Source organism: Fringilla coelebs (assembly GCF_963513975.1).
Source record: "Fringilla coelebs genome assembly, chromosome: 9".
Classification (NCBI taxonomy): Eukaryota; Metazoa; Chordata; class Aves; order Passeriformes; family Fringillidae; genus Fringilla; species Fringilla coelebs.
The window spans coordinates 1569871-1590092 of NC_140067.1; the positions used below are offsets into that span (position 1 = coordinate 1569871).

General features: G+C 44.3%; 1 protein-coding gene across 1 annotated transcript in view; it reads right to left on the bottom strand.

Annotated features, from left to right (window-relative positions):
- Positions 1-325: 325 nt before the first annotated feature.
- Positions 326-20222, bottom strand: part of LEPR (leptin receptor) — a gene marked incomplete at its 3' end in the record, with an annotated part of 29068 nt that continues 9171 nt past the window's right edge. The window contains exons 5-19 of the mRNA XM_084211656.1: positions 18002-18207; positions 15279-15424; positions 14390-14537; positions 12057-12353; positions 10202-10316; positions 7876-8075; positions 6164-6315; positions 5776-5935; positions 5611-5693; positions 4801-5017; positions 3870-4052; positions 3256-3351; positions 2785-2887; positions 2149-2224; positions 326-1093 (exon numbers count right to left, since the gene is read on the bottom strand). Of these exons, the coding sequence (XP_084067782.1) occupies positions 326-1093; positions 2149-2224; positions 2785-2887; positions 3256-3351; positions 3870-4052; positions 4801-5017; positions 5611-5693; positions 5776-5935; positions 6164-6315; positions 7876-8075; positions 10202-10316; positions 12057-12353; positions 14390-14537; positions 15279-15424; positions 18002-18207 (2950 nt within the window). The remainder of the gene's footprint in view (positions 1094-2148; positions 2225-2784; positions 2888-3255; positions 3352-3869; positions 4053-4800; positions 5018-5610; positions 5694-5775; positions 5936-6163; positions 6316-7875; positions 8076-10201; positions 10317-12056; positions 12354-14389; positions 14538-15278; positions 15425-18001; positions 18208-20222) is intronic.

The window sequence follows — 20222 nt, forward strand, 5'->3', positions numbered from 1 at the left end:
TTTAAATACTTTATCCAATTAATGGAGACACAGGAATTTGAATTCTCTTCCTCTTCCGGCAGCACCCTGAGCCTTTCACTCCTTGATCCATTCCTTGCAACCACATCCAGGCTGACTTGATGTCACAAATCATCCCCAGGGAAACGGCCCATTCCAGCTTTTCTCCCTCACCAATATCCCAAGCCCTGGATCAGCTCTCTCACCCTTGGGGGCTCCAGGTGGAGCCTGAAACCAGAACAAGCTGGATAAAGCAAGAGAGGGGAAACAGAGGAATGCATCAACACCTGGAAAAACTTTAGGAATATGGAATTTTGGGGTGATTCCGTCACTTTTTCTCCGTGGCCTCCTGCCCTTTGGCTGCAGCCATCCGGAACTGCGGAACGTAAGGAACGGCGCCTTTAGGCTGGAGGCTGCTCTGGATGAACTCCTTGACGCTGGCTGGGATGTGCTGCAGAACCTCCCCCTCCGCGAGCAGCTCCGTGCTCCGGGGCTGACACTTTGTGTCCTTTGTGCCCCTGGAGCTGTCTGTCAGGAGCACGTCCGTCTGTCCTTTGTGCAGGGCCGTCACCCCCAGGTAGCACAGGCTGCGCTCGGGGAAAGCCCCGTCCGAAGGCTCCGAGAAACCCTCCGAGGACAGCAGGGACAGAGCCCTGCTGGGCCGGCAGCCCGGGAGCACCAGCAGGGCCCCGCTCCCAACCTCCCAGGCTGCAGGGCAGAAGGCCCCCGGCCCTGGGGAAGGCTGCCCCGGGAAGCAGCTGTGCAGGGATCCCCTCGGGCTGGCTCTGCGCCCGCTGCAGGGGCAGCTGCCGATCACCGTGGCGTATCTGGGGTCACCCCGCGCCGGGGCCTCTCCGTCCTGGCGGCTCCTGCAGAAGCTGCTGCTCTGGAAGTGGCTGCTGGAGCATGCAGAGTCACATTCCGAGTCCTGGGGGGTTGGAAACGTGGAGTCGATTCCTGAAAAATCTCCTGGCTCTTCTTTTCCCGAGGTTTTGGTGATGCTGATGTCTTCCAGCACCACCTCTGCCTCCAGGAGAAGTGGCTCGCATGACATTGGCTCGGGGTGCTTGGCAAAGAGATGCTCCAGAGTCTCAGGCTGGAAGAAAAGAGGGATTTTAATGCTCAGTCATTATGGAACAGCTTTATTTCACTCTCCAGGTTTTATGGATCACAGCATCCAACACCAAAGGTCGTTCCCAGGAGCCTGGAATTTTGCCACATCGAGTTCACACATTGGTTTTTAAGAATTTATTGTTGAAAATCCTCTATGACAAAATTTCCTCAACAGATGTACCATTGATACATTAGCTGAAGGAACCTTCCCTGCTAGGATTGGATTATCCAGGTCAAATTCAACCTTCCCATGGGATTTTTGGAGCATTCCCACCTGAGCAGCAGCTGCATGCTCGAGCTGAGTGAAACTCCTCTATTTGGGAGAAATGCAGGATTTACTACTCCTAATAAATGCAGATGTAAATTATCCAGCAGGATGAACTGACAGCAGCACGAGAGCTCCAAGGGAAGATTCCCTTGCATTTCCTAATGAATTCAGGACAAAACAGACAAACCCATTTTTTTGTGGATTACCAAACCACGTTTTACAGCAGAGAAGCTGCCAAAATAATGAGGAAAATGTCAAAATATTCAGAGTAATGGGAAATCAGAGCAAAGAGTAAAACTCCTGGGCTCTGCTCAGTCCAGACTCGCTGTGGGTGACACCTGGGCCCTGAATTTGGGATTTCCCCACACAAATCCATCACCTTCCCACATCAAAATGAACAGGGAGCTTTTAAACAATGAAAATAACATTTTTTTTTCCTCATGCATGTGGTTTATCCCTAATGGAGATGTTTGTATCCCTTCCCCTCTCCATGGACACCACAGCAAACACAGATTAAACCCCTCCCAGCCAAGGCCAGGCCTGTTTTGGCAAAGGCCACCATCTGTCATCTGTTAAAAACTGGTATTTCTCAGTTTATTATTTAACAATTTATCATTAGAAGCAGATATTTAACACATCCAATGCATAATCCAGAGGGGAATGGGAACCTCTGGATGGAGCCAGAGGGGTGAATGGGGCTGGATTTCCACTGGAGACAGAGCTGGAACAGCCCAGGCTGGAGGGAGCAGCAGCCCCAGGGAAATACAAACCTGCTGGAAATTAACTCCTTGTGCCCACGAGCAGTTCTTAGGGTTGGGAACATCCTCCCAGAGCAGCTTCTTCATCCTGAAATGTCAAAGAAAGGCTGGAGCTGGTGCAGTTCCCACTCTGCAGGGAAGGAATCTCTGCATTTCGTTTATCCACAGCACTATGGCCATGAAATAACCATTGGAGGGATGAGAAATGGCCCCAATTTAACCCAACCCATAAAGAAGGGACATTCCAGGTGGCAGTCTGGGAAAATATAAAGGGGGCAGTCTGTGCTGAATGACCACAAGGCACAGGGCCTAAAGGGCTCCAGGAGAGGGCAGGACACAGGGAAGGGCTGGAAGCTGAGAGGGGGCAGATTGAGGTGGATATTGGGAAGGAATTCCAGGCTGGGAGGGTGGGGAGGCCCTGGGATGGAATTCCCAGAGCAGCTGGGGCTGCCCCTGCATCCCTGGCAGTGCCCAAGGCCAGGCTGGACACTGGGGCTGGAGCACCTGGGACAGTGGGAGGTGGCCCTGGATGGGATTTAAGGTCCCTCCCAGCCCAAACCAGTCTGGGATTCTGTCACACCAGTTCAGCAGAGTGGCACCAGTGCAGCTGCAGCAGCTGGATTTTGGATGACAGGAACGAGGAGGTACCTTTGGTGTGAAACCAGCAACGCTCCCAACAGCAGAACTGAGGTGGAGAAAACAATGGGCAGGACCACGTGGAGGCTGCCAGTATTCCCAGCTTCAAATCCCCCTGGAAATAAAGGAGTTCAGCTATTAATGCAGCAAAGTGATTTGTCTGGGAGCAAATAGTTGGCAACAGGGAAATAACAAACAGTAGAAACAACAGCTTAGATGGGGAAATAACCTTGAGCAACAGTTTTACTGCACATGGGCAAACCTTTCCCTTGGGAATAAACAGACAAAAAGGAATTATTTAAATAGGAGTTTAATCCCTCACTCAGCTCAGCCCACAGAGGGTTTTCAAATTAAAGCTGTGCACTGTTTGTAGGTACATTACAGTGACTTAATTACCCCTTTTTTTTCAGATAAGACAGAGATTTTACATTTCAAGATCACTTTTACTTCATAAAAAACAGGGGGACAGCCCCTGTCAGTCACCTTGGGCAAACTGATCCGTGGCTCTGGCTTTGCCAACTCCTCCAGCAAACACAGGGTAGAGGCTGAACTGGTACTTCTCAATCAGGATAAAGTGATCTGCAAGGGGAAATCAGCCTTTGGAACCCACTGTCATCCAGCTTTTAAACAATTCCCTCCACAGAGGCTCTGGGCACAGACCAGAGCTCAGATCAGCCCAGAGAGGGCAATAATGGATCCATCTTTTACAGATCCCTACTTCAAAATCCCAGGATTCAAGCTATTAATGCAGCATTATTCTGTCATGGAGCAAACACCTCATGGAGCTCCTGGGATAACTTCCAGGAGTAAAGTCAAAATGCAAAGGCAATGCAGATATTCATTTGAATAATTAGCTGGTGTGTTCAATATTCCAGAACTAATTTTATTGTACTGCCACAAAATGAACTCACTCCAGAGCTTAAACTGATTATTAATGCAACAGGCAATCCTCTAATGAGCATCAAAATTTGGTTTATTGGTCAATAAAAGTGATTAGAAATGCAGAAGGAGAAAAAGGGCTCAGAGCTCACAAATTCCACATTTTTCTGTTCCACACCAATTAACAGCACAAATTATGTTTTCAAGCACACACTTACCATAAATGAAATATTTCCTGAGATTTGGAGGAACTCGCAGCCATTTCATCTGCTCCTCTTTGTTCAGGTTCCTCCACTCAATCACAAAGGATTTTATCCCAAGGATTTGTGGGGAGAGACTCCAAACCACAACCACACAGGTGCTGTTCACCAGGTAAGCACTCAGGGATTGCACAGCATCCACTGGGGAAACAGGGAAAACACCTGGGATCCGCATCCCATGAACTGCTGAAGTGTCACCACTTTATCACTTTAATTGTCTTTTGTATAATATAGCCACATCAGCAGAGGGATTGTTTCTTCAAGCCACCAAAAATTTGGGTTACACTAAACCAGTCCCAAGCACAAACAGATCAAGTTTCTTACAGACATCAAATATCCCAATCCTCACCTGCAATTCCTTAATTGGAATGATTTATTTATTTAAAATTATTATTTTTTTTATTGTTATTAATTCCCTGAATTCATGGGAATAAATTAAGCAGAGTGCAGCCAAATCCAGGAATTTCTGCTCAGGGAGTGGAGCAGGAATTGCTGCTCAGGAACTCTGAGGACTCTGTACCCTGGCAGCCCAAAACACGACCACATTTCATTTTGGAGACAACAAAACATTCCCCAGCAGGAACACTGGGTGTTCCCAAAACAAATGAGACTAAAGATCAGTTCTCCAGAAGGGTTTCATTTTTCTTTGATTAATTACTTTATAATTTATTAGTGAAGACAGCCCAGTGACAACTTTTTTCCCAACCCCAAAATCACAGGACTTTCATGAAGGAAATCTCAGTTTTCCAACAGCTCTGTCGGTGCTGCATGTATCCCCATAAAACATTCCTTATTCTAATAGAGGGAATTTTATCCCAAAGAAAGCTTTCCCCATGACCATCACCAGGATTCCTGGCATTGCCCACATCCCCCTCACTGCTGCTCTCACCTGTGCTCATTTGCTGGGACAGAGTTAAATTGGAATTAACTGCAGAGATCCCAATGGAATTCATGGCTAAGATGGTGACGGTGTGGGTTGGCTCCATCCATGGGAAAGTCCAGCTGGTGCCATGATCCACAAACTCCTCCCAGGAGGGGTTCCCTGGGGTCTGGTGCTTTATGATGTATCTGCTCACACTGCACAACGAGTCATTCTGCATCAGGGGCTGCAGCAATTAATTCATGGGCATTAATTCCTGAGTTCTGTCCTGATTCCCAGAGAAAAGGTTGTTTGGGCAGTTCCAATTTTAAGGAAACAGGACCCAATAATAAAATATAAATAATAATAAAACAGGACTCAGAATGGTCCTGGCTCCTGTTTTTTAGCCAAGGACTGGAGTCCTTTTAAAAGCTTCATTTCCCTCTCTGAGAGCTGACTCTCATTCCCTCTCTTCCCAGCAAAGGGAAGTGAAGGACAAGGAGAGCCAAACTTTCAGATTCCCACAGTAATTCCCTGTTTTATACATTTTTCAGGATCCATCAGAGCAGCACATGAGCAAACAGGAATGGGCACTGAGGAACTTCTTCCTGCCCTGCATTAACATTTTAAGGCAAAGAAGGCAAAACCCTCTCCCGTTTTACCCCAGAATTCCCACCAGGATTCACCTCTTGCCTCTAGGACGAGCCAAGCAATTGTCAGGAGCACAGAAAAAGGCAAATCCCAATTTCCACAAGCCTCATGTGCCTGTCAGACTCCCCTTCTGGCAATCCCACCTGGTTTTGGGATCACAGGGAAAGCCCCAAATGCAGCTGCTCCCACCTTCCACAGCAGGGTAACATTCCTCTGCTTCCTGGCAAGATCCTCAGAAACGATCCTCCAAAATTCCGGGCCTTGCAAGGGAGCTGCAAAACAACAATTTGGGAGAGACAGTCACAGCTGAGTGTGGCAAGAGCCAGCCCTGAGGATGTCCCTGGGAGCACAGACCTCTGATGTCCTGCACGAGGGTCTGGGCCGATCTGCTCCAGTCACTCCAGTAGCCGGATCCTTCCAGCTCCCTGCAGCGCACCTGCACCACGTACTCCACACAAAGCTGCTCCACTTGGATCACAGCCCAGCTGCCTGCAGGGTTTGGGACTTCATAGAGCTGGGAGAGAGGGCAAAAAAGTCACAGTGAGGACAGAGGGATCTTTGTGCAGCTCTTGGAGTCAAAATTCCAGAAAATGAATCCCGTGAGGAATATTCCTATTCCTCTGCGGACACTGCAACCGCTTTAGCATTTTGTGATTTTCCCCATGGATAAACTCCATAAAAAGCAGCTCCACACTCCAGCAGGGCAATGACCCCTGCTCCAGGCCAGATGGAGCAGACATACCTGCCATGGAACCTCCTCCCTGCTCCCTGCATTCCAGCGGATCTGGAATGTCAGCTCCCGGCTGGCAAAGACGGGCTGGCCCCAGCTCACGTTCAGCAGCCCCGCGTTCCTGGTCAGCTCTGCTCCCACGTTGGGAGGGGGCAGAGGCTTCACTGGAAAATGGAAAAATTAAAAAATGACTGCAAGGTCTGCACTGGCACTTCCCAATAAATCAAACCATGGATGGCTTCTCCTCGTCCTGAGGGGGGTGGGTAACACAGGGCCTCTGCTGTTCCAGGGAAAGCAGGGCTGCAAACACAGAATCCACAGGAATGTTCCCGGGTATTTCATTTGCATTTAAAGCGCAACAGATTCTTTTGTGCTGGCACTTGCCACCTGCCCTGGGATAAAGGACAAAAGACAGAACCTGACAATAAATGTTGAGGTTTAGGTTGGATATTTGGGAAAGTTTCTCCATGGGAAGGGTGGTCAGGCATGGGAACAGCTGCCCAGGGCAGTGCTGGGTCCCCATTCCTGCAGGGATTTCAAAGCCCTGTGCATGTGGCACTTGGGGACAGGGGCAGTGGTGGCCTTGGCACCAGGGAATGGTTGGATTCCAAGCTCTCCAGGGGCTTTTCCAACCTTAACAATTCCATGATTCCATTATTTCAATGGGGTCACCCCTGCAGAAAGCAGCAGCTCCTGTAAAGGCTGGGGCCAGACATTGTGCAGTGACTGATGGAAACCTTTTTATTTTATTAATTGGAAATTCCCCTCAAATCCAGCTGCTCCAGAACAGGAATCTCCCAAAACCCTTGTTGGTAATCAAGCCAAATTGAAATAAACTTACTTTGGATAATCAGATGTGAATGAGGAGAAAACAACAACAACAAATAAATAATTCTTTCATTTTGGATGGTGCTGGAATGGGTTTGTTTTGCTTTACTACAACACAGAGCACCCTGCATCCAGAATAAATCATTCCATCCATTGTCACCACATAACAAATGTATTTTATAATTCTATAACTCGAATTTCTTTCATAACTATACAACTCTAAATAATTTCATAATTATGTAACATGAATTTATTTCATGCAGCACCTCTTTGGTCCAGCTGCCTTGTTTGCTCTCACCCATGTTCACATTTATTTCCAAAAAATACCCAGTGAATTTCCTGTTACAGAGCAGATAAGAAAAGGTGATTTGCACATTTTGGAGTTTTCAAAACACCCAAACACTGCTCCTGCCTCTTGTTTTTATCCAAATTTCAGGGCTCTGTGTGTCACAAAATGCTGCAGCAGCATGGAAGAGCAGGGACAATCCCCGTGATTTAAATGGATTTATAACTGTGTAAATAATACACTGTGCAAATAATAATAATACATAAATACATAAATAAAAACAATAATAATCATAAACAACTGTGTAAATAATACTGGAGTATAAACGAATTAATTGAAGACAAATCAGTCTGAAAAACTAAATAATCAAAACCTTAAAAATGAGCTTCATTTTGCAAGGTAACACTTGCATTTTCTGGACAGGGAATTACAGGCAGAAGTTGATGTTTCATTTAAAATCCTGTATGGAAATAACATTTCAACCAATTTTTCTTTAAGCTAATATCAAAACTCTCATGTTTTTCTTGAAAACCTGTGAAAAAATTCTTTGCCTACACCATTTAAAAATCCAGGGGCACAAGGGAAGAGAGATTCATGGATCTCAACCTACCCACATCTGCTGGGATGACACAGACTGGGGAGGACTGCAGGGTTCCCAGGAAGTGTTTGAACTCTATCCACAGGGTATATCCAGACAACAGGAAAATGGGCTGGAACGTGCACTCGTAGGAATGGTTCCTCTGCAAAAGGCATTCTTTCACCTCTGAGTTTGGAGATGGCCTTGGAAAGTCAGAGCAATAAATCTGGCTCCTTAAAAGAGGGGAAGAAAACCAAACCACATTCAGCTGATACATTGCAAGTGTAAATCTGGAGGGAATTAAAAGGAATGGAGGCACTGCAAACTCCTGGGATTTTGAGGATTATTTGGATCTTGAACCTGAGTCTGCACTGAAGGGATAAAAACCATTTCAGGGCACTCCTCAAAGCTTTGGCTCTGGAAAAAGCAGGACAAACAACAAAAGCAGCAGGTACAACAAGAGAAAGCAGCTCCAAATCCTCATCAATTGTGGGATTTGAGGGACTGGCAATGAACATAGCAAGGCAAACCTGCCAAGAACTCACTCCAGTCAGGAATGACTTCCAAAATCCCAACTGGCAACCAGGGGGAAGCTGTCACAGAGACCCACTGAGGCCTCCAGGAGATGCAAATCCCACCAAAACATCAACTCTGGATTAAAAACCCCACGTCCAGTTATCACACCTGGCAAGAGAAGAGAGGAGCCTTGGTTTTTGGACAAAATGGAACTGGATAAATTCTTGGAGTGGGAATTTTTCAGCTTTCTCCTCAGACTTGTGAGGAGAGGGGCTGGAGGGGGTGTGAGTTACTCAGAGGAACCACCAGAGTTACACTGGGTTGAAGTTCCCTGTTTGTGTCCCCAGGATTAAAGCAGTGCCTGGTGCTTTGGAGGTTGGGATTGCAGCATTCCCTGCTCCCACAGGATGATCCCCCTGGAGCTGCTTCTCCTGGCAGCACTGCCTGCAGAGGAAGATGTAGGAACAACCCAAGCAAAACAAAACCCCACAGGCAGAGCATCACACACAGCACAGCAGTGCTGCACTCCAGCTCCTCGAGGGAACAGCAGCAGGAATTTGATTGCATTTTCTCTTTCAGGTCTCACTCTGAACAAATAACCACAAAAACCAGAACAAAAAGAAGGATCAGCAGCATCTGGGAAGGATTTGCAGGCAGTGGTAATGTCACTGTTTGATCTTGCAGGAACATGAACAAATCTCCACATTATCACCTCCTACTAGAAAATGACATTTTTAGCTAAACCTGAACAGTGAGGAAGTGGGAATAAAAGCCACAATGAGCAGCATGGGGTTTATTCCCAGCTCCCTGCACAGCAGTGCACTCATCAGATCCATATTTGTCAAGGCAGAGTAAACAAAAGCTACCTCAGCACTCAGCCAGGCATTAATCCTGCCCCAAAAGCCTCCACTTGAACTTTCCAGCATTCCAGTTATTCCCTCAGTCCACAAAACCCTGGGAAATATTCACCTGGGCACCAGGATCATTCAGAACTCCACCAGAGAAGACAGGCTGCCTTTCCAAAGGATTAGGTGGGGTTCATGGAAGCTGTTTGCCAAAATTTCTGCATCTCCAGCCCAGCAGAGCAGTAAAATAATGGATTTGTTGCCTCAGGAAGAGCTGTCTGTCTGTCTGTCTGTCTGAGTGGTTCTAGGAAACCCTCAAGCTCAACACATCAGGGATGGAATGGGATGAGCTTTGAGGTCCCTCCCAACCCAAAGCAGCCTGGGATTCTGGGAATTGCTGCAGCCCCAGCTGCTGCCTTCCCAAAGCAACATTCCCTTCACCAGACAAGGTCTGGTTCTCCAAGCAAGACTTTTTCCCACCTTGGAATGAGTTTGTTCCATCCTCTATTTTTACCTGTGTGTACATAGAAAAAAAAAGATACACAATTATAGAAGAATCAAAGAGTGAGTGGAGACTTCAGGAGGTCTCAAGTCCCATCTCAGATTCAGAGCAGAGTTAAATTCAGATCAGATGGAGCTGTCAGGATCTGAGAGGCTCCAAGGACAGGGATTCTACAGTTCCCCCAAGCCAGACATTCCCACTGGGAATGGGCTTTTCCCTTAGTTCCTTACAACTTGTAGGTAGGAGCAACTGGAATTATTTTTTAACTGATCCAAGAAATCTTCTTGAAGAGAACTGCCTCCCAAACAGGTTGAAAAAGGCTGAAAAACCCTATAAATAAAATCTGTTTCATGCTCAGCTATCTCTGGTTCCCTTCCTGCACACAGAATAAAGAATCTGTTCATTCTATAATTACATTTCTCCAGAATTCGTTGACACTAAAATATTTTGAGCAGTGCTTTCCAAAGACAAAAAGAGAATTAAACTGCATCCATACCTGTGATATCTTAACTGCAGACTCCCCAGGAGCAAGGTGGTTGGGTTTGCAGTCCACCTGCAAGTCATTTTAGTCAGGTATCCATCAGTCTCACAGGAGATATTAAAATCCATGTCTAAGTAAAAGACAGGAAAAGTTTAATTGACAAGACACAATGATTGCTGCAAAAAAAAACTGTGAGGAGTTTTGGAAGTAATTTGAGATGGGACTTTTGAATTGGTTTTGATGATGTGGTTTATTTTTTTTATCTTCTACATAAGTAAGAAAAGTGAGCTCAGCTCACATCTTTACAGCATAGTTTAAAAAGTCACAAAACTCTTAGTTACAAGACTTTTTAAGGAGTTATTGACTAATAAAACACTACCAACAAAAACATTTATGTTTTATATATTTTGTCTTATAGACTCATGCTACACTGTAAGCTTTCTTAACTAATCATGTTATAATAACACACAAACATTACTTCACTCTACATTTCTTGTTTACTTTTATAATTACTTCTATTTTTTCTATATCTTAAACTCTAGAACTCTAAACTTTCCTTTACTTAGCATGTCTTTAAACTCTAAATCCATATTCTCACTCCTAACACGTAAGTTTAGAAGCTTTTTCCAAAGCCTCAAATCACACCTTGTGTTTAATTCTGAGCTTTAACTTATAAACCCGAAGTTCTGAGAATTCCCTACATTTCAAATTCCAACACAAAACGAAACAAAAAACCCCCCAAAAAATTAAAAAAAAAAATAAAATAATACCCACCACCACCAACAACAAAAAAAATCAACAAAAAAAACCCCCAAAACAAAACAAAACAAAAAATAAACACCAAAAAAAAACCAACCAAACCCAAAAAACAAACTATCCCCATGATATTTTCTGAAAAATCCCTTCGCCAGGATTTCTTCTGCTGGGAAGATGAGAAGCCTCAGCTTCCTGGGTTTGCTGCTCTGGAATGTGGCCTGGAGATTGTTTGTCCAAACATGTGAGTTGTTTTTACTCAATGCCCAGTCACCCTCAGCTGTGTCGGACTCTGAGGAGTCAGTCACGAGTTTTTATTATTCATTCTTGTTAAGCCTCCTGTCTGCATCCTTTCTCTTTAGGACAGTTTTAGTATAGCAGAATGGAATGGAATGGAATGGAATGGCATGGAATGGAATGGCATGGCATGGAATGGAATGGAATGGAATGGAATGGAATGGAATGGAATGGAATGGAATGGAATGGAATGGAATGGAATGGAATAGAAGGGAATGGCATGGAATGGAATGGAATGGAATGGAATGGAATGGAATGGAATAGAATAGAATAGAATAGAATAGAATAGAATAGAATAGAATAGAATAGAATAGAATAGACTGGAATGGAATAGAATGGAATGGAATGGAATGGAATGGAATGGAATGGAATGGAATGGAATGGAATAGAATAGAATGGAATAGAATAGAATGGAATAGACTGGAATGGAATAGAATAGAGTAGAATAGAATGGAATAGAATAGAATAGAATAGAATAGAATAGAATAGAATAGAATAGAATAGAATGGAATGGAATAGGAATAGAATAGAATAGAATAGAATAGAATAGAATAGAATAGAATAGAATAGAATAGAATAGAATAGAATAGAATAGTAAATCAGCCTTCTGAGGACATGGGGTCAGATCCTCATCTCTCACCTCGTCCTGGGGATCCTCGCAAACACCACAACAAAGAAATTAAAAAAAAACCAAAAACAAACAAACAAAACCAACGAAAACCAAAGCACCCAAGGGGAATAAAGGATTTTAAACGGCAATATTCCATGCTCGCTATGCCAATGGCCCAGAAGCAGAAGGGGAAATGCCCTGGAGCCTCACCTACGACATAGAGCTCGGCGTAGGCGCGGTGGCACTGGCGGCTCTGGTGGCAGCAGTACAGGGCGCTGTAGAGGAAGCTCCCCCGCGGCTGGGTGGCTCTCACGTCGGGCAGGGTCACTCGGCTGACACGGCTGCTCAGCAGCGAGGTCTGGCTGGCCGGGAGCGGCTCTGCCAGGTTCAGCCACCACACCAGCTCCCGCGCCGCCACGGGCTGCGAGCGGTTCCGGAAGGTGCACAGAAAGGAAAGGCTGGAGCCGGCGCGGGCCAGGGTCCGGGCAGGGAAGTACAGCACCTGAGCTGCATGGAGAGGGGAAAGGGAAACCCTGTGAGGCCTGAAACCGAACCAGAAAACCTAAAAGCATTTGGTTTGGTTTATTATTATTATTATTATTATTATTATTATTATTATTATTATTATTATTATTATTATTATTATTATTATTATCATCATCATCATCATCATCATCATTATTATCATTATTATTATTAGTAGTAGTAGTAGTAGTAACAACAAATTATAATATAACAATAGTGAATATAATATAATATAATATAATATAATATAATATAATATAATATAATATAATATAATATAATATAACAATATTATACTATACTAATATAATATAATAATATTATACTATACTGTATATTATTATATTAGCTATTATTATATTATCTATTATCTGGTATGTATTATTATATATCATTATAATATTAGAAAATACTATATTATCTATTTTGTATTAGATAATATTATATATATTATATGTTATTATTATATCACAAGTTATTATATAATAATATGTGATATAATAATAAGACATTGTATTATTATAGTATAATATATAATATTGTTATATTATTAAATATTATAATATTAAAATAACATTATACTAATTCTCGACTAATAATAATATAATCATAACAATAATAGTTTTATATATATTGTTATGATTGCTACAGATGCAGAAATAAGCCTTGGACTGCCTCCCTTCATACCTCAAGTTTCTAAATTCTGATTAAAAGAATCCTTAATATCCCTGGGTTACACAAAATGAAAAAGGGAAGGGAGAAATCCATTGAAATTGAAAATGGAATCAAAAAAACATAAAAGCATTTGTCAATGGAAAAAACCTAAATAAAAATAAAAATAGTTTTATTATTGTCGTCATCATCATCGTCATCCAGTTGTATTTCTAAATTTTCTGCTTCTTAATCACTATGAACAGGAACAGAAATGGGCCTTGCTCTGTCTCTCTCCACACCTAAAGTTTCTAAACTCTGATTTAAATAATCTTTAATATCCCCAGGCAAATCTGAATGAAAAGAGCAGAAAATCCCTGGAGGGTGCAGTGCAAGCAACACTCAGTAGCACGAGGGGAACAAAAGAAAATGAATCCCTCTTTCCAGGAGTTGCTGTTCCTCCTCCTCCCAAAGTCAGCAGGAGATTCAAGTCCCAAAAACTGGTTTTACACTGCAATTAACAGCAAATTATAGCAGTGCTCCAATGCAGGCACAAATACACTGAATTTTCCAAGGATTTAAAGAAGTTTAAACTCAGCTCCCATCAGTCAGGGGTTCAGGGAAGATACAGGTGGAGCTGGAATGGAGCTTTTTGCAAAGAACACCCCAAAACAAGCATTAAATCCTTTAAAGGCCAGGTTTGCTTCCCCCACTGAGGAACCAGGCACAGATTCTTAGGATTTCCCCCAAATTTCCCTTTTGCAGGCACTAAAGCAGCTTTAGGATCTGTTATTTCAGGTTTTATTAGGAAAAAAGCTCTTTTCCCAAGGTTTAGTTCTTTCTTTGGTGCAGGTGCCTATATAAAGTGTTCAGAGAATTCCTGGTGCAGCACAGACCAAAATATTTCCAGGCAATTCTGAGCAGAGCATGGAAAAATACAACAAAATAAGCAGAAAGTCAGTTTTGCATAGGGCTCAGCATTACAAACCAGGCTGGGCTGCATAAAAAGCACATTTGATTTTGCACTGGGCCTTCAGTTCAGCTACAAAACCAAAACCAGAAGTGAGAGAGAGCATCAGGACAAAACCTTGAATTGAGGGGAGGTTCAGGGCTGCCAGCTGGAACTGGGAATGGGAAAGCTCTGAGGAAAAGAGCTCTTTGTGGGTTGTGCAGGTGCTGCTGAGGGAGTGCCAGCCCTACAGGTGTGCTCTCCAGAATTCCTTGTGCCAGCCTGGCACAGGGAGGGAGCTGAGCCTCGGGCAGGAAAAGCTCCCACAGGATTTCTCATCCCAACTCAATTTCCAACACAAAACCCACAAAACCAGCTGGAAAATCAGCTTTATCCCCAAACCCTGCAGGTGTCCCACCTGCCAAAGTGAGATTGTAGGGTGTGCTCCAGTCACTCCAGAAGCCTGGACCACGGAGATTCCTGCTCCTCACTTGCACTGAGCATGGAGAGTCCAGCAGGGCATTGTCCATGGCCACGGAGCTCTCCAGGGCAACCTGAAGCATTTGCTGCATTGTCCAAATCCATCATTGTTGTAAAATGAACCAGGAAAACACAGAAGGAACATAAATAAATGGTATGGAGTCAGAATTCTCTGAATTCCCTTTCATGCCTTCTCTTTCAACTCAGTTTTTAAGAAGGATGGGAGTGCTGAGCAAATCAATTTGCTCCTTAAGAGACAGGAGATAACATCCTCATATTCTGCATGAGGATTTTCTATGTTTTTAGGTAGCAAGCTGGGTTAAAAATCTTTCTTCTTTAAATTTACTGTCAATTTGAGACTGCTGGAAATTCTATAACTCTGTGGAAAATAAGTTGTTTCATTATGGGTTGCTAATTAACAGCTGCTTATTATTCCAGAGCCACTTGCATGGTAGGAAGAGAAAAAAAAACATTTATAATAAAGCTTGTAAATATTAAACACAGATGAGTTACAGAACATATAGAATGCTGAAAGAAAATGGGTTCAGACTTCACAGAATCCAGGATTTCACCCAAGAAGAAAAATGGGAGTTTGTTTGGGAGAGCCAGCAGGAGATGGGGCTTCTCTCAGTGGGGACAGATGTAAAATCCAGCTTCTGCAGGAAACAGCAGAGAGCTAAGCCCAGCTTCTCTGGGAAAAAACAGTCAGCTGAGCCCAGCTTTTCCATAAGCCCAGCTCCACCAGCAGAGCCCCACTCCCAGTGCAAGGCCCAGGGGAGTGGTGGGAATGCTGGATTTGGGAATGCCCCAGCACAGAGCTGCCTCACCTGGCTGTCCCCAGGTCCTGGAGGAGCAGAGATCCTCACTTGGTGCTGCAAAGGGAAGGGCAGCGGGGCAGGGCTGGACCAGCAGAGCTTCACCTGGCCCCTCTCAGCCAGCTCCAGGTGCAGCTTCACGGGGGCCTCAGGCTTCACTGCACACAAATTCATCCACAAGTTAGCCCCAGCTTCACCCAGGGCTGCTGGGTTTTACTGGCTTTTCACAATTTAGGCCTTAAACTCAGTTCTTTAAACTCAGTTTCCAAGAGCTGCTCTACTACATGGAAGTGTTGTGCAATATCCCTGGAAGAGTCACCCTGGTGCTGTTGCAGTCATCAAGAAATGCTGCCTGACCTCCCAGTTCCCTTAAACCTGCAGGAATTTCTTCCCTCAGGTCTCAACTTTTCCCAGTAGCCAAGCCCTGGCTTACCTGCCTTGCTGGGAAGAGGGAATGAGGAGGAGAGGGATGGGAATGCTGAGAAAATCAATTTGTTCCTTATAGTGTACACAGGGATCTCCTAAATATTCCCCTCCTTCCACAGGCTGGGAAAGGAGGTGTCCAGGAGAGAGAAAATGGAAAGTCTGGATATTCCCATGGGGATGAAGGGAGCTCTGGATGGGAAATCCCCAGGGTTCCATTCCTTGGACAATGCCAAGGAACCCAGGCCCTGCTTCTCCCTGGTGCTGAGACCTTGGCTGGCCCTGTCCTCATTCACAGCCAAGTTTTGCCCATGGAAGAGTAAACATTCCCAAAAATCTGAGGCAGTGGACAAATGTTCCCTTCAAATCCCATCTGCTCTGGGGTCCAGCTCTCCAAGGGTCCCATTTAACTGCATTGCTGGAACGTCACTCAGTTATATCAAAAATCACTAATTATTTTCAGTATAAATCCACCACACCAAGTCAGATTTTTATTTCGTTATTTATATCAAAATTCTCTTATTATTTTCCATATAGATCTACGGCACCAAGTCAGATTTTATTTAATTTCTACTTCTAGACCATCTCAAAGCAATTAACTTCAGGAAGGCCAGCAGGGAGTGATTGGGGAGGAAGCAAATAAAAGTCAGTGGCTTTGCCATCACATTTCCCTGAATCAGATCCCACAGATAATGATGGTTGGGATGCCACCTGCTCCACTATCAGCAAATAAAATCCACGTGGCACGAGCACTCAGGAGTTTTACATTCAAAATAGTTTTAATTGAGCTAAATCTTGGCAGAACATATATTAATACTGTGCATTTTAAAAACATGCTTCACTAAGCAGAGCTAACTCATTGTGTCATTTTTAAATACTGGCAGACTCCAGCCTGAATTTTTAATTTTTTCCTGCAGCATCATTTCAAACCAGCAGGATGAAAAATGCCACCTCTCATCTTCCAAACAAACCCACCCAGAGATTTTAACTGCTTCTGTCTGCAGAGCACATCAGTTAGAAGGAAGTTCATAAAATTCCTAAGTTTTTAAGTTAATAAGATGTTCATAAAACTTTAATTTTTTTCCCCTGCAGCTGACAGCTCCTGCCTTTATGAAATCTGCCCAAATCTGCAATAACTGGGCACGCTGGATAGCAACACATATCAAATTCATCATGTCAGGAGAGTTTGAGCTTGATCAAACACACAGGCATGTTTTCCAGCTCGGGGTTGCATGGGTGAGGAAGAAAACATCAGGATCAGAGAGCTGCTTGGGAAAATGGGTGGGATTTCTTGCTAAGCAACTTTGGGAACAGCTTTTTAAATTTAATTGAAGCCCTCAGCAACAAGCTCCACCACTGGGCCAGTCTTGTGCACAGAGAGGTTCTGACTGGAAAGGAAAACACGAGAAATAACCAATTATTGAGTGCTTGGGCTGTGCTCAGTGTGGTTTGCACTGGAGCCCAGACAGGGATTAGGGAGCTTTTCCTGCCCTGTCTGTGCCCCTTTCCCAGCAGAGCCATCCTGCTGCTGTTGTGAAGCATGGACAAACTCTTCAACTAATTAAAGTTGAAAAGAGGGTCCATTTATTACAGTGCTGAAAAGAGGGTGTGTTTATTACAGTGCTGAAAAGAGGGTGTATTTATTACAGCACTGGACACCTGGGGAGTAACCTCCCAAAGATATGTGTAAAAAGTCACCAACTCCTACTCTCTATTTATCCAAAAAGGTTTTCCATATTCAGATGGTTTCCAGGATGGTTTCCAGGACACCTATTACATAATCATTAACCCTCTCACTCTGTATTTTAATTAGCTGGATGTCCCCTAGGGCTGTGCAGTTGTCCTCTTTAACTGGGTCGGCGGGCTCTGAGGTGGGACAGAACACGAAGAACATTTGGGTTCTGAGCCATTTCAGAACAGTGAGTTCTGACTTACTCCCTCTGAAGAGGAAGTAAGACCTCTTCCTCATGGTGAACCCTTCAGGGCTGGCAGGGCTCCTTGGCCTGCTGGTCCCAGTCCAAACCTCCTCTCATTCTTAGAAGCCAGTTGTATTTATGGCTCCTGCACTCTTTCAATACTTCATACATCACCTGTCATTCCCAACCTTGTTTCAGTTATCCCTACCTGGCATCAATTAATTTCCTTGTTAAGCTCTAATCACACTGCATGACCTTTGCTAACTGCACTTCTAACTCAACCCCTTCATTCATGTAAGCTCTCAGTTAAAATCCATCATTTTCAGTCTTCCAGCTGCAATCCCAGCCCAAGCCCTTGGCTCAGTGTTCCCTGGCCAGGGGCTCAGCCATGCTCACCAATGTCTGTGGGCTGCAGGGCCATCAGGGGTGACCCCAGGGCTGTGCCACCTGCCACCATCTCCAGCCACAGCAGGTAGGTGTGGTTGAGGCTCGGGGTGGCCACCAGGCACTGGCAGCTGGCCTGGTCCCTGCAGGCACACGGAGCCACCCTCACTGAGCCCTGCAGAGAGCTCGTGGAGGCAGCCCCCAGGGACAGCTCTGACCTGCAAGGGGGAAAAACAAACCAGGAAACAAAACCATTTTCTTTATCTCAGTAGGTGTGGCCATCTGGATATGGTCTATTGATCAAAAAACTAGGTTAATTAATTAAAAAAAATAATTGTAACCAATCGCTTCAACTTTGCTGCTTCTCCCTTTTTAAATGGTTTTGGAATAATGAACACGATTCCATTACAGAATTTCCAGATCTTTTTTAGGCACACCATGTTGTTTTACCTTCCCATGCCATCCCAAAAGAGATGAATTTCTAATTCCCATTTGTGGGGCACTGAAATAATACCAAAACAAGTAATGCTCCCTCCAGCTCCTGCTACAACTGAGCATTACAGGGAATGTTACAATCATGGAATGGTTTGGGTTGGGAGGGACCTTAAATCCCATGACACCCCCTGCCATGGACAGGGACACCCACTATCCCAGGGTGCTCCAAGCCCCATCCTTGGACATTTCCAGGGTTTCAGAGGCAGCCACAGCTCTGGGAAATCCATTCCAGGGCCTCCCCACCCTCCCAGGGAACAATTCCTTCCCAATATCCCATCTGAATCTTCAGAACCAGCGGTTCCCAAAGCATTCTTCATCCTCATCTCTACTCTTCAGGCTCTTCCAGAACCCCACATTTATGGAATTCTGCAGGGATCCAGGGACTAAAGCCTCCCCAAGGTTGGGAATTTAATAGTGCAAATAATTTGAGACCAAATTTCTCCCAGCACCAAAGCCAAGACAAACCCTGACAGCTCAATCACCTCGGATTCTTTCCTGCTTTTCATGTTTCATCCTTACCCAAAAAAAAAAGAAAAAAAAGCTCCAGTTTGGAATTGTTCTGAAGTGATTTTGGAATTATTTCTGTCCAGTAAGGGTTTTATTTTACTAATTCAGAGAAAGAAATGGAAATTCATGGAATAAGAGCCTTTCAGTACATTTTTCCAATGGTTTTCTATCTGGCATGAGTCACTGGAACACTTGGATTCAGGCAGGGCAGATCTCTGCATTGGAGGAGAGGGAAGGACGAGATCTGCTGCTTTATTTTTTGGGTTTAGTCCATTTGTTATCTGCTGCATTTATCTGAGAGCAGAGCACAGGGAACTGGCCATGATTCACCAATTCCATTTCCATATCCTGCCCTGCTTAGAGAGGAAAAGGTCAAAAAACTGAGAATTATGGAGGATGGGAAGAGCTCAGGCTGGGACTGCAGGGAACCACTCCTGGATCATCCCAGCCCCACTGCCCTCATCCCTCACTGATCTTTCTGCATCTTGGGATACTCTGAGGCTGGCAAACCACGGAATTTGGGCAGCCCTGGCCTCCCAGCTCCTGTGCTCTGCAGGAACAGCCCCAGGCAGGTCCATGTCAAGGTATGGTTTACATTTATTAATGCTCCAGACAGTCAATCCTGACATTCCTACAATCATTCTCACCAGGACTCACAGACTTTAGGACACAGGAATTATGCTGATGGTATCTGGCAGACATAGAGCTCTGAAATTACTTGGAATAATTTGGTTTTTCTAGATGTGGCTCTGCTGTTTTCTCCTGAATTTCCTTTCAAAAACTTTGCAGAATTTTCTTTGAAGCTTCTCTGCCTTCTCCTGTTGCTGACAGATTTTATTGGTCTCCAAAAGCCACAATCAATCCATGAAAACATTTTTTTTTTCTTCAAACCATGTCTTTGATCTGATCTATCTGGAAAGTGGTTACCACCACACCAGCTCCTCATCATTCCTAATAATTATTTAAATTTTTATCCATCCAAATGGACTTGTTTGCACCAAAAAAAAAAGCAGTGTAAAGGGAGAAAAATGCTAAAGACCTCCTCTCCTGACTGATTAACCCTCACAAGCTGAGGAGAGGTCAGTGGCTCCTCCACCCAAATCCTGTCACAGAGAGTTCTTTTAGCCAACACCTTGGAAAACCTCAGCAAAAACATGTAGGAAGTCCTAAATGTTTTATATTCATGTTCAACCCCCTTCAGAAGGTGATGCTTCTCCTGCTAAATTAATCT